Source organism: Haliotis rubra, unplaced genomic scaffold (assembly GCF_003918875.1).
Source record: "Haliotis rubra isolate DU_JTF1 unplaced genomic scaffold, ASM391887v1 Scf10, whole genome shotgun sequence".
NCBI lineage: Eukaryota > Metazoa > Mollusca > Gastropoda > Lepetellida > Haliotidae > Haliotis > Haliotis rubra.
Window position 1 is genome coordinate 3411685 of NW_025764892.1, and position 14477 is coordinate 3426161.

At 42.2% G+C, this 14477-nt stretch overlaps 1 protein-coding gene across 1 annotated transcript; it reads left to right on the plus strand.

Moving 5' to 3' along the window:
• Positions 1-9107: 9107 nt before the first annotated feature.
• Positions 9108-9599, plus strand: LOC124266074 (profilin-1-like). Its single transcript, XM_046700895.1, has one exon. It carries the CDS (start codon positions 9108-9110, stop codon positions 9597-9599), a length of 492 nt encoding a protein of 163 aa, XP_046556851.1.
• The last annotated feature ends 4878 nt before the right edge of the window (positions 9600-14477 follow it).

The window sequence follows — 14477 nt, forward strand, 5'->3', positions numbered from 1 at the left end:
TATATGGCGGCGGTCTGTAAGTAATTGAGTCTGGACAAGACAATCCAGTGATCAACAACAAGAGCATCGAAAGATTCCGTTATAAGCTTCTAGTATTGTCTTGCCGAAAGATAAACTATGTTTCATATGTTCTGTCAGTGTGGGAAAATACTACCCACATCATTACGCTTTCAACGCCAATCGCCATCCAGTATGGAGATGGCGCTCTGGCGTTTTTTGGCTACGACTAACTACAAGTCACCAGCTCCCAATCGCCATACAAATTGTTGGGCTGTGTTTAACAGTTGCTAACATATGCGCCACCATCCCCGCATGTAGACACGTGTTAGGCATATGCCAGATGGGTGTTCTCGTCATGTATACTGGCCACATAAAGAAACTGTGCACATAGAAAATATAAATATAGGCACACAGCGTCTTTATACATAATTACATTTGTGAACAAAGCAAGTAATTGAGACAATCAAACGCTCATGCACGTGCCAGGCGATGTGACGTCATTGACGGTGGCCTATGGCCTTGCAATGTGTTACTGCACGTGCAGCCCGTGCAGCTGCACACAACATGTGAAATTCTGAAATTGCTGTCACTGTCGAAAGCTTGATTTTTGGTCATTCAAACGTTCACAAATTCACATGATAAGTCACATGCACATCATGCCAATATTAACATCTGCTCAACATCATGAAGCCATTGGAATGGTTCGAGCAGGAATGAGCCAACAACAGGTGGCAGCACATTTCCAATGCCATCGTAACACGATATCTGCATTGAAACAGTAATGACGTTGCTAACCATCAACGTTCTGGTCGTTCCCGACGTAACGACACCAAGACAGGACAGATGGATTCGGGTGACTCATCTCAGATAAAGGTTCCAGACAGCAGTGACCACGTCCAAGACCATTCCCCAGGCCCTCAATGCTCATTTGGTAGCCTCTATGCGTCTTCGATGCACTACTGTGCTCCACCCCCTACTCGATTTTGAACTTCTGACGTCATCGTTACGGATATTGTTCATGTTCGTTTGACATTTTGTTGTGGTCCGATACTTCAGCTTATAAAGTGTCTACATCATTTTGTCTTTGGTGTGTTGTATTCCAATTCTGAAGGCATTTTCTGTGTGCACAGTTTCTTTATGTCGCTAGTATAGTTCACAGAGGTACCGCGCTGTATGAGACGAATGCCGTTACAAGAACCCTAACCCTTATGAATAATATAACACGTTGTTTTTATTCCACGCGTTAGCAGTACGATTCCACACCGACCTATATATAATCACACAGACAAACCGGGGGTTGAAGATATGAGCACCATCCCATGCCAATGGAGATTGATGACGTTATCAACCAAGTTTCATTCCCTAAAGCGTTAATACCACTAACATGACTTTATAGACGCCGCTTATAGCAATATACCAGCAATATCACGGCGGGGGACACCAGAAATGGGACTTTCACAGTTTACCCATGTTTGGAATCGAACCGGGATCTTCGGCGTGACGATCGAACGCTTTAACCACGAAGCTACCCCGTAATACGGCAAAAGAAAGCATAATTTACTAAAATTGCAAACGTTCTCCAGTATAATAAACACTGTAAACTTAAAGTCCAAAAAGTATAACGGATTTTTGGGCAACAATTTGTAGTGTCTGTTTTGCAATCCTATCTCGCAATTAATTTAACATTCACGTGCAGGACATTTAGTATTAAACGTCTCAGCCTAATTTTATAGTTTGTCTCCCAATTCTATGTTATATTGGGCGGTGAGATAGCCTAGTGGTTAAAGCGTTCGCTCGTCACGCCGAAGACCCCAATGGGTACAATGTGTGAAGCCCATTTCTGATGTCCCCCGCCGTGATATATCTGGAATATTGTTAAAAGCGGCGTAAAACTGAACTCACTCTCTCACTCATTATGTTATATTAGAACACTTATATAAACCTTTGTGGGGAAAACGGTATCTTGAGGGTTAGAAAGTAAATGGAAAACACCACAACTTGTTAACCCAACAGGGAAACGTGATTGAATCTTTCAACCATTGTCTAAAGACGTTACGTCATGAAAAAAACGTAAAAACGTATAGTACAGTCAGACGTATGAAAGAAAAACGATCATTTTCATTCCGAACTAATCTTGTTGTGAAAAAATAGCCCCATCTCGTTCTCTCGTGTGCTTGAACAAGGTATTTGGCGAGGAAGTATGAAAATCCTCGATATATCATATTCTGTGTAACATTCCGGCGCACGGTTTGACGGGCCCTGTCTCTATAAATAGGCTGTTCATCAATAGGGTGATCCCCCAAACAATTTGACCTGGGGAGTTCGGTCACCCCCAAGCCCATTCAGACACGAACCCTGAGACTTCATGTTGTTATGTCAAAAAATTACAATCACCGCTTGGTTTAGGGGAAACTTATTATCGACTGAGAAAGATTATTATAACCTCTATCTGTGCGTGGGCAACCTTTCCTCTACTAAACTGACACGGTTCCCCGAATCAATATCCGGACTGTATACGCGCAGTGTATCTCGTCTCCTTCACTGGGCTGTCTCAGATAATCTCACTGAGAACTGTACTAATGTAGGCAGAGTCTGTGGACTGAGCGTACCTTCAATCACGGAGTAGGTGTGGACTAGGATTTGGAGTCTTGGTGAATGTGTGTGTGTGTGTGTGTGTGTGAGAGAGAGAGAGAGAGAGAGAGAGAGAGAGAGAGAGAGAGAGAGAGAGAGAGAGAGAGAGAGAGAGAGAGAGAGAGAGAGAGAGAGAGAGAGAGAGAGAGAGAGAGAGAGAGAGAGAGAGAGAGAGAGAGAGAGAGAGAGAGCTTATATGTTAGCTCAGCTATTGTTGTGTTCGCTATTTATGTGTAAGGCGGGTTCGAACCCTTCGTTGGGATGGTCAGATTGCGTTTTAACTTGTTACCATGTGCTATGAAATCTGCCATAACAACACCTATTTTATGACATTGTTTTATAACTGACAAAATCTAAACCGATACTCTGTGTTCCTTATTTGAAAATTAGCTGAAATTAGCTCGACGTAAGAGGCGACTAACGGGATTATGGTTGAAACATGTCATCCTGTCCCAATGACGTAGATCGATGTTCATGATGTTGATCACTGGATCGTCTGGTCCAGACTCGATTATTTACAGATCACCGCCAGCTGGAATATTGCGTCAACCTACAACCAACCGGTATTCATTGCAGGAGATTTAAAATGCCCTCAGTGAAATCGACTTCCTAATATCCGACTTTCACTTTGACCGGATCACGAAACATTTGATGAACTAAACTCGCAAAAGAAAGCATACGCCCATGTTTGATGGTGATTACAAAAGAAACGAGGAAATGTTTTTCTCTCTTGTGATGTGACACTTGAAGATCCGGGTTAGATTTGGTCTTCAGCTACCCATTCTTGTCGTAATCTATCAGGTCGCGTGGTCAGGCTCGCTGACACGGTTGACACATGTCATCGTATCCCAATTGCGTAGATCGATGTCCATGCTGTTGATCACTGGATTCTCTGGTTCAAATTCGATTACTTACAGACCGCCACCATATAGCTGGAATATTACTGAGTGCAGCATAATCGTCAAACAAGGTGAGGTGAAATTGGGTTTAACGTCGTGCTTGAGAATATTTCGCTCATGTGACGACGTGCATGCGTGTGTATGTGTATGTGCGGCTGCTTTTACTAGCCCAGACTTAAGCTGGTTTTATAGTGCTAGCCCCACTGAGATACCATGCCGCAGTGAAGCATGAATACCTCACTCAGACACATTATACTGACTCCGAGCCGACAAGTCCTTGTACCCATTAATGCCGAGCGCCAGGCAGGGACCAATAAGTACCATATTTTAACGTCTTTTGGTATGACGCGGTCGGGGATCGAACCTGCGACCTTCCGCTCTCCGGGCGGACGCTCTAACCACTACACCACGGAGGCGGTCAAACGTCAAACAAACAAACAAACAAACAAACAAACAAACAAACAAAACCACTTGTGATGTATTTGATACTGACATCACAGTTATGTCGTGTACCTAACATTGGCCCTGTTTCGGAAACAGTTTTCCGTTTAGTAACGCTTTCATAACGCTGCAACTGTTAGGTCAAATCCAAATTTCAAGTGCAGCTTTCGTTTGCCTTGCAACGCAACTGTATCCGTCTGACCACGTTTCCACTATGTGCAGTTGGCAAGCTGTATAAATACTGTTGTCCTATATAATCGTTCGCCATACATATTTTGACAGCCACAGGTTGAACAAGATGTAGTGCGCAGTCATTACACAAACACATGGCATCCTGTCCGTACCTCGACATTTGTCGTACTGGACGCTGGCTACCGGTTACATTGACAATATTTCCAGGTGGAGTCGTTATCTGTGTCATGTAGCCATTATCTGTATAGTTGTGTTGAGTAACTTGTTTTACAGTAGGTAAGAACGCTGATTTTTCTTGTTCTCTGTGTGATGAATAACCTCTGTTACAAAAAGATGACTCTTTCTTATAATCTGTGAAAAGAAAACCGGAATGTCATATGTTTAGGCTGAACTAGTGAATCCAAGTGTCAGGTTAACCAAACAGTAATTGTGAAATATCCGATTATCAAACAAATTGTGCTAAAAATATGAAAATAAATCTATCGTGTAATGTTTATGATATCTTTTAATTAGACTTAATAACTGCTTGAAAGGAAATGTTGTGAGTTGGTATGAAATAATTGACTAGCATTCTTTTTTGGTTTTAACGACATACAACTGCCAATGCAGTTGTTTCACATGAAAAGGACAAAAGAAAACCTTGAGATCATTTGAAATTATAATGTGTCAAAGTTTGTTTAGAGCATACTCAAAAATCACAGAAAATCATGTCTCAGATTTTCCCTGTCCATCGTGAGAATAGAGCACAATCCGAGCCATACATCACAGACTGATACTGAAGAATATCACAGACGTAGTTCCGTTGTTGCAGCCATGTGTGCTGGTGGAAATAATGTAAAGGTCAAATCCTGTTTGCACAAACTTTACAGACAGAAGGAACGTAATTGTTCTGCTTCTTATTTCAAGCCAATGTCGCCACTAGCACATGTTCGACATAAATATCAAATTACGATGCCGAGGTTTGTAGGCCGAAGTTTCTACTTTTATACATTTGCCACAGGCTTTCAGGAGACATATTAAAAACAACCTTACTATTCTTTATTAATTGAAATCTATAATATGTGTATAGTTCAGTTCAATTTCACATCTAAATTACACGATACAAGGACAAATGTCGTGTAATTACAGTGACAGTGTGCTCGATCAAAGGGAAGCAACTCGGATTGGGTTACGATGACCTTTTGAGAAGCTCTAATTATGTTATGCATAAGGCAATTGCACTGTTCAAGGACGTTCTCCGTGTACGTAAGAATTAGATACATCAGCTGTTTAAATAATTCTTATTGTGGATGTTCTAGGATGTTTTATTATCCCGAGACAGACTTAAGGCAGAGACGAGGTAGCTCGATACGAAGGTGATCACTCAAGGTTCAGTTTCCAAGGTCGATACAGTTTGGGATGTAGCGCCATGAATGACAGGAATATTGCTCAGACCTTTCACATTATGTTCCCTCAGTAGTTCGACGGTTTAAAAGCAATTGGCTGTTTAGAATGTATAAAATCTGCATACAATTTATACGGATTAACCTGACCTGGTATAAACAGGCATTTTCAACAACATGTTACCAAATTTGAGTAAAGACAAAAATGTTCTCCTACTATTTTCAATTAATTGGAATCGACTGGTGTATACTTTCACGCACGCACGCACGTACGTATGTCGCGACGCTGCTGACACAGGGCAACTGCTAAAATCTCACTAAACTGGATCACTGCCCAGTCCAACAAGTCCGGTTTAAACAGATTCCACTGTAATAAAGATTTCGGTTACCATTTCCTGTTTGAGTATCAAAGGGTTACAGAGACATGTTCTGACAATATCATTGCCATGCCATCAGGGTCAGGTGAAGTGTGTTCAGGATTGCATGCCCGGTTGCACGTCAATTGTATATGTAAGTACAGCACTTCTCAGCATGGGGCCAGATCAAGGAGGCTTAAGGTATTGGGTGTAATGTAGATCTACATCAAACAATCGTGTGGTATATAACTGTTAGATCTCCAGGAGTGTGGTTTGCTGAAGTCGATTCAATGTGTGAGCAAACCACACTCCTGGAGATCTAACAGTTATATACCACATGATTGTCGATTCACTTTGTTTGGGCAACATAATTTAATTATGTTCAGGGGTGTCGTTCCGGATTAGTTTGTTTGTTTGTTGACACAATGTCCCTATTTTGCGAGGAGATTCTGTTATTTTTGCTTTGTGTATTTGCTGTTTACAGCTATGCAATATACGGGTTATGTGGTGGTGGTGGAATTCGGTTTAACATCGTGCTTGAGAATATTTCGCTCATATGACGACGTGCATGCGTGTGTATGTGTATGTGCGGCTGCTTGTACTAGCCCAGACTTAAGCTGGTTTTATAGTGCTAGCCCACTGAGATACCATGCCGCAGTGAAGCATGAATGCCCCACTCAGACACATTATACTGACTCCGAGCCGACCAGTCCTTGTTGTACCCATTAATGCCGAGCGCCAGACAGGGACCAATAAGTACCATATCTTAACGTCTTTTGGTATGACGCGGTCGGGGATCGAACCCGCGACCTTCCGCTCTCCGGGCGGACGCTCTAACCACTACACCACGGAGGCGGTCGACGGGTTATGTGACAGCGGTGGTATTAAACATTTATGTCTTGATATAAAAAATACTTGAAGGCGAGATGTTTTTGATCATCCAACATCATACTTCTAACTTGTGCAGCTAACCAGCTTCCGTGGCAAAAAGGATTAGAGTTATTGTTAGTGACATCACGAGAGGCGACGACGTCACTGCTGGTATAATTTGATTGGAGATAAGAGTTATGATCTTACCATCACCTGCCGTGGTTGGTTGGCTGGTTGTTTTTACGCCTCACTCAGCAGCAATATTCCATATATATGGCGGCGGTCTGTAAATAATCGAATCTGGACCAGCCGTGTCAGTGATCAACAGCATGAGCATCGATCTGCGCAATTGGGATACGATGACATGTCAATCAAGTCAGCGAATCTAACCACCCGTCACCTGCCATACATTTCCCGAGGGTTCAACCAGGAGATAAAAATTCCGATAAAAATTGCCGTGGAGTGAGTTTCGTTTTACGCTGCTTTAAGCACTATCCCAGCAATATCGCGGAGGAATTGCCGAGGAAGAACGTTATGGATGAGACAGTTTATAAACCTTCCTCGGGGGCTATGTGCCTGGAAGTGTTATCTCGTGGCTGAACCCACGAGAAAAATCGATGGTGCTGACAAACCCAAGAACCTAACCCACGCGTATTTGAGATTAGATGATACGATTATAGGATTCTCACACGCCAAAGGGGAGCAACTCTGTACAGCGAATCACGGTGTCTTAGACGACAAGGAGCCCCGTGCCTCCTCGTGGACCAAGGATGAAAATATTAGATATATATTAAATGAAATATATACTCATGCCAATAATGGTTGTCACCCCCTTCAATTGTGTGTGGGGTTGGGGTGGGGGGGTGTGGGGGTGTGGGTGGGGTGGGGTGTGACAACCATTATTGGCATGAGTATATGACATCAACCTAGAACAATCACCCTTGCGTTCATTGACTCACAGAGACAATAGAAAACCTGATTTTCGATTTTCCAGATTCACAGTGATGGGGTGTTGGATTTCGTTGCATTGCTGATAACGTAATTTTACGCCTGAAATATTGCCCTCGGTCTCCGCTATCGTGTTTATTCGCTGTTATTGTCAGACCAGGATGTCGTAACTGGCGTATAGCATGATGCTGTGCCTAGGCGTTGTAGTAGGTGTTTCCGGGTAGTGGGTGTTATGGAGTAGGATCATGTGTATACGTTGTAGTACCTCGTGTAGTGACAGTGTTTTGGTTGTCGTCGTCATGTGTAACTGCGACGAGATGCTCATGATGTTGATCACGGGATTCTCTGATCCAGACTCGATTATTTACAGACGGCCGCCATATAAACTAGGATATTAGGAGTACGAAATATACAACACAGAAACCAAACCAAACCAAACCAAACTGTATCAATGGTACGATAGTCCTCGTGGCTACATCCTCTTACAACGCTTGTACCGATGTCGTAGTCGGCCTGGCGTTTCGTTCCGTTGTTTGCACATGGTGACATTTCGTTAGAGCGTCCGAGCTATTGTTTCAAACATCATGACGTATTTCAGCGGTTCTGTCGTCATGACAACAGATTGCAAAGGTGCATGATATGGCATTTCGTGCTAAGATAGACGACGTGTCGATGCATATGTAGCATGTGTGGTCCACTGCTAATTATATATCTGCTGAGAGCCAGTGTTCTACATTTTCATGCAACTGATCATGACTAAATACCGTTCGAATCAAATTCATATCGCAAATCAATATATTCAGCAAACAAGTTATTAATGAACAGTAAGTGTGCCCAGTAAATGATATTTATGGAAATATATAATTAAGGCTTAAATTTTAAACCATATCCTGCGACATATATGACTGTTCATGTACTGAAAACCTTCCCGATCACTGGATTGTCTGGTCCAGACCCAATTATGTACAGACCGCGGCCATTGAGCTGGAATATTTGCTGAGTGCGGAGTTAAACAACAATGAATCAAGTCTAAAAGCATCCCCCGCTGAGTGTATTAGCTTCGACTAATCGAAAAAGATTCCCACCCATCACATTTTGCTTGAAAAGATCAAGGTGTATTGACCCGACAATTCTTCTACAACTCTGTTCCAACATATCCTCTTAGACATAAGGTCAGGGGGTCACAGAGTGACGTATCTGCGACCTCAACAATGGCCGTGAGCCTTTATTACAAGTGACTTGCCGTTACAATGTTTTACGGTCCCATGCGATCGATTACTCGAGGGAGAAATATCGAGCAAGCGGATTACGTGCCTTCGCGTCTTATCCATAATTCATAAGATAAGAAAGTAAAGGGTTTAAACGACTCTCTGGGACCCCAACACAACATGTCGGAACAGAGCGGTGTGCAGGTTCCCTTGTGCTCTAAACAAAGGGGTCCTCAACAAAATGAGGAAAATGATGCGAAAACTGAGGGTACTGAATATGTGAGTAAACCCTGGGACAGGTATATCTCCGACTTCCTGATTGGGTCAAATCATGTGTCCGACGCAGCCATAATTGAAAGAAGTAGTGGTCAGTATCTGTCCTCCACTACAGGGTTTGAGATCTATGAGGATGAATTTGAAGAGATATGTCAGAGTTTGTGTAACGCCCAACTTGCCTATCGCAGAGGGGTTACTATCAACAATAAGCATTATCAGACTAGACTTGCTGACGGCTCCTGTGGAATATATGCTCGGACCGCCAGCGATGGGTGTTCGGTGTGTCAGACATCTTGTTTGGTCATCATTGGCGTGAGTGACCACAAATGCAAATCTAAAAGTTGCAACGAGGAGGTGATGCGCCTTGGGGACTATCTTTTCTCCAAAGGGATGTAGCGATGTTTGTGTTAACAGTTCGGGTTGTTTTCACGACCAGGATTGCGACACGTGTAAGTGACGTTATATCAAACAGTAAAACCTACAGCCCAGCTTCAGGTGATGCGCCTTGGGGACTATCTTTTCTCCAAAGGGATGTAACATATTTGTGTTAACAGTTCGGGATGTTTTAACGAGCGTGTTGACGGCACGTGTATCCAGCAGCGAAAGTCTGCAACCCAACTTCAGACGCCATCATCATGACGTCGTAAGAAGTGGAGATACAGTCAATTACCTCATCCCATGGCGGACTTATACAGGGACGTTTCTTGTACTGTGGCCCGGAATGGGGCCATCCTTTCAGCAGGTCTCACTGTTCATCTCTCCGTATTATCAGTCCGGTTGGCAGTTTAGGTGTGTAGACTATTAGGTTCGACATGAATTCCCTGTGACGAAAGGTGGAGTCTACACTCGCCGTCAGGAAAGGTGGAGTCCAGACTGACCACGAAGAAGTTAATATGATGAAGAGAAACAAGTTAAATGGATCAACAACATCTGTATTGTAATGGATGCGACGTTTTGCGTTGCTAACACCGTCCAGATTGACCACTAAGAACGGTACTGGTGTAGATGCTATCTAATCAGACAGGAGGCATCCCAGGACAGATATCCACGATGAAGAGAGCCAATGGGCAATGAGTGAGTGAGTTTAGCTTTACGCCGCTTTTAGCAATATTTCAGCAATATCACGGCGGGGGACACCAGAAATTGGCTTCACGCATTGTACCCATGTGGGGAATCGAACCCGGGTCTTCGGCGTGACGAGCAAACGCTTTAACCACTAGGCTACGCCACCTCCCTCCACGGGCACTGAGCTTGTTTTCAAGGACATGTATTCACTGTTCACAAGAGGATTCCTGAGACACTGCAAGGACAGTGGGCATCCACGTGTGCCTCGTTTCAAGGACATACATTCAGCGTCATGAGACATGTATACTGAAGGGCAAAAGAAAGTGCACGTCAATGTTTGAGGATGATTTAATGAACCAAGATAAGGCTGTTCGACTGGGATGTATTTCACCCGGGTAGCATAGTTGTGTTAAGGACATGAAGATTGAGTGTTTCGGCGACTTTTTTCGCCCTAATAACGTCTGTATTTTTGGTCAAATTCAGTTTTCAAGTTAATATTATCTATTGCCCTGCGGTTTACTTACTGAATCTATATTCTAGACATTCAATGTAACAAGATTATAAAGAATAAACAGCAATGCTGCTTAAAAGTATTTGCACATAACTATTGATTCATAACATTTCACAGGAGAGGTCATGGATATGGTGTCATGTGTTCATGTTGGACATATGTACACTTGAAGAAGAAACGTGTGCAACTTCCTAAGACATTATTTCCTGTTTCTTGTGATTTTCTCACGTAATTAGATAAGGAATTCGGGGAGAAATGACAGATTCCTCCACTTCCCTTCCCTACCAGTGTGGTGGCCTAAGCACAAGATGTTAACGGTGGATGCTTGTCCAGGGGTCGTACTCGTACTGGGGTTGAGAGAGAGAGAGAGAGAGAGAGAGAGAGAGAGAGAGATCGAGAGAGAGAGAGAGATCGAGAGAGAGAGAGAGAGAGAGAGAGAGAGAGAGAGAGAGAGAGAGAGAGAGAGTGAGTGAGTTTGGTTTTAAGCCGCTTTTAGCCATATTCCAGCAATATCACGGCGGGGAACACCAGAAATGGGCTTCACACATTGTACCCATGTGGGGAATCGAACACGGGTCTTCGGCGTGACGAGCGAACGCTTTAACCACTAGGCTACCCTGCCGCCCCTAAGAGAGAGAGAAATACCCTTTTCCACTTGGTAGGGGTATAAAGCTGTGTTTGTTGCCAATTAAATCGTAGTTTCGATCCAGTCACGACGGCTGGCCAGTCAACACTACGTCCACCATTTAATGTTAAAATACAGTGTGATAAACTCGACCATTTTGAATGCAAGCGGAAAATATTGATAACAATGAAAGCCTCAGACATTACTTGTTATCAGTTTTTACATTGTTGTGTTTGGTGACACGGAAGACCTGATAACTCGTAAATAAGGCGGAACAGTGAACGGAATTACAGTGAGTATTTTGAGAATATTTGTCCTTTGGCTAAGTTAAGTATTTTGTCATCTTGACCTGACGATTTTAATATTGTCATGGGGGTGGTCGTGAAAATAGTAACAGTTTAGTGTTATGGAAGAGTCAAAATGTTATCTTTTTATCACACCTCTCTGTGTCAAAAAAGCCTAGTGTCACTTAGGTTAAAAGTAGTATGCTATGTCAGGAAATAATTTTCATACAGAATTGATTATTTTCATACATATATTTTATTCCATTACTTTCAATCGAACACGGGTCTTCGGCGTGACGAGCGAACGCTTTAACCACTAGGCTACCCCGCTGCCCCTAAGAGAGAGAGAAATACCCTTTTCCACTTGGTAGGGGTATAAAGCTGTGTTTGTTGCCAATTTAATCGTAGTTTCGATCCAGTCACGACGGCTGACCAGTCAACACTACGTCCACCATTTAATGTTAAAATACAGTGTGATAAACTCGACCATTTTGAATGCAAGCGGAAAATATTGATAACAATGAAAGCCTTAGACCTTACAGTACTGAGAGCCGATTAAGCACATTGAAATGTATCTGGAACAAGTGAGCCTGCAATGAGAGATATCATTTGGCAGTGTTTATATAGTTAGATGACAAGTTACCTATATAGAGTGTTTACGGTATCCCAGGACACTAGACCTGCGAGCTGAGCACCCGGCGCAGTCAGCATGATCTGACACAAGCAAAGAGTCACGCTATATGGGTAGATAATGATTGCAGAGCGTGTCAGTCGGGTGCAACGCTGTAGGCAATATAAAAAGCCAGGACTCAAATATGTTTGAATATGATTTGCAATTAATGTTCTTATTTACACCACAGGTTTAATAAAATTCACTACTAAATAAGTTCCTGGTTCCTTACTTGATTTCTTTAATATTTAAATTACTGGTTTCAGGTTCCTGATGTTGATGATGATAAAAATGCTGATATGCGCCTATTCTAAGCCTTTCCACTGCGTGTTTACATGCGAAACAAGCCATTATAGTCCGTTTGGCTCAAAATTGGACCGATGAATTGCAATCTAACTCGAAAACTAATATACATATAATACTAAATGAAACCCTGATCATAATTAAAACATCAGACCAACTCTATGAGGTTCTTGCAGAATATATGTTCTAAAAATAAAAAATTGTTTAACAAACTATCATTAAAATTTTGACACAGTTCAAAAGGGAGGAGGGAGGAGTGCAAAGAGAAGAAAAGCCTGGTGTGCGTGAAGCTTCAAATCCCCACATGGGAACAATGTGTGAAGCCCATTTCTGGTGTCCCCTGCCGAGATGTTGCTGGAATATTGCTAAAAGCGGCGTAAAACCAAACTCAGTCAGTCGAGGTAGATTGCAAATTCATCGGTCCAAGTTTGAGCCAAACGGACTATAGTGAGTGATTAGTTCAATGAGGCGCATGTACTACTCAAAGGAGTTAAGACCACTCGACCTAGACATGACAGATTAGATATGGTAATAGAAAAGACCGGAAGACGTAACGTGTTTAGCAGTATAAATTACCACATCGGTCTTTGGTCAAGGTTCTGTCAAATGTCAGATGGGACTAAAGTACTGATTATTGGCTTCACTCACTGTACCATATATATGTCTCTTCTGCTTTTAATTTGTTGTAGTTTGAAAGATAAAGAAAGCCATGTACATTAAACTATACTTAACCTGGGCTTTAAATAACATGTTATGTGTGTTTCACGTTATGTCGTGTTATGTGTTCTAGTATCTAAATGCACAAGTGTTTCATACATGTCATGTGATAACATGCGTCAGTTTATAAACATTTCATACGCGTCTTTTTTATATCCCCCATTGTACTGTCTCAAACACTTTGTGCAGTGGTGTGCAGTTGAGCCCTTTATTCCCGAAACCATTACAACCTTCCAACGTCCTTCACAAAAACTCTCGCGAGTTATTTCCCTTTTTCGGCGGCATGCTCACCTTGCATACCGCTAAAGAAAACGGAGTTATCTCCCTTACACCAATGTTAACTAAACATATTTTGTACCTTGTTACCATATTTCACAACTTAATTTAATTTCGTGGTAGCGAACTGGGAGCCAGTCGGGGGAAATCTTCGTATTTGAATCCGGTTCGCTCTCAAAATGTGTTTCAGATTTGTCAGGATCATACCCACGATTTGGCCTTTCCCCCCGTGACCCCCATGAAATATTTGGGATGCTATTTAAAGCCCCGTTGAAACTAGTTCATTTCCTCATTCAGGGCATACCAGAGTATCGTGCACGCTATTAATAGTATTGTGTTAAACAATGACCACATCTATTCAGCTTTAACGAAACACCGTGTTATACAGACATATTAAACTGTTGATGATAAATCGATTTCTCTGTATTCACCATAACCATTATCACCGTCGTGACCCTGCAATGAGGATACTTTTAACGAGGATAAGTTCATTCTGCCGAGATTGCGCCATTATTATATCATATTCGTGTTTTTTACTAATTTGCCTTCAGCGTTTTGTTGTAAAATAAACATACCATAAAGGTATAATATACGTGAACCAAAGGTTTAACATTAACTGCCAAATTGTTAAAGTTAAAATATAAGTGAACGGAAAGGTCAAACATTAACTGGCAAATTGTTAAATTTAATTGCACTTGTTTAACAAGGGACCACCAATCGCCATGAAAGTAAGCAAGAAGTAAAACTGATATCAATATTGTCCCCTCTAGGTGTGGTCGGTTTGACACACCGAGTTGGGCAATAAATAACACATTTACAATAC

Bases quoted from the DNA above. Each gene is read 5' to 3' on its own strand.
- LOC124266074 (XM_046700895.1), top strand. From the start codon at position 9,108: ATGTCGGAACAGAGCGGTGTGCAGGTTCCCTTGTGCTCTAAACAAAGG.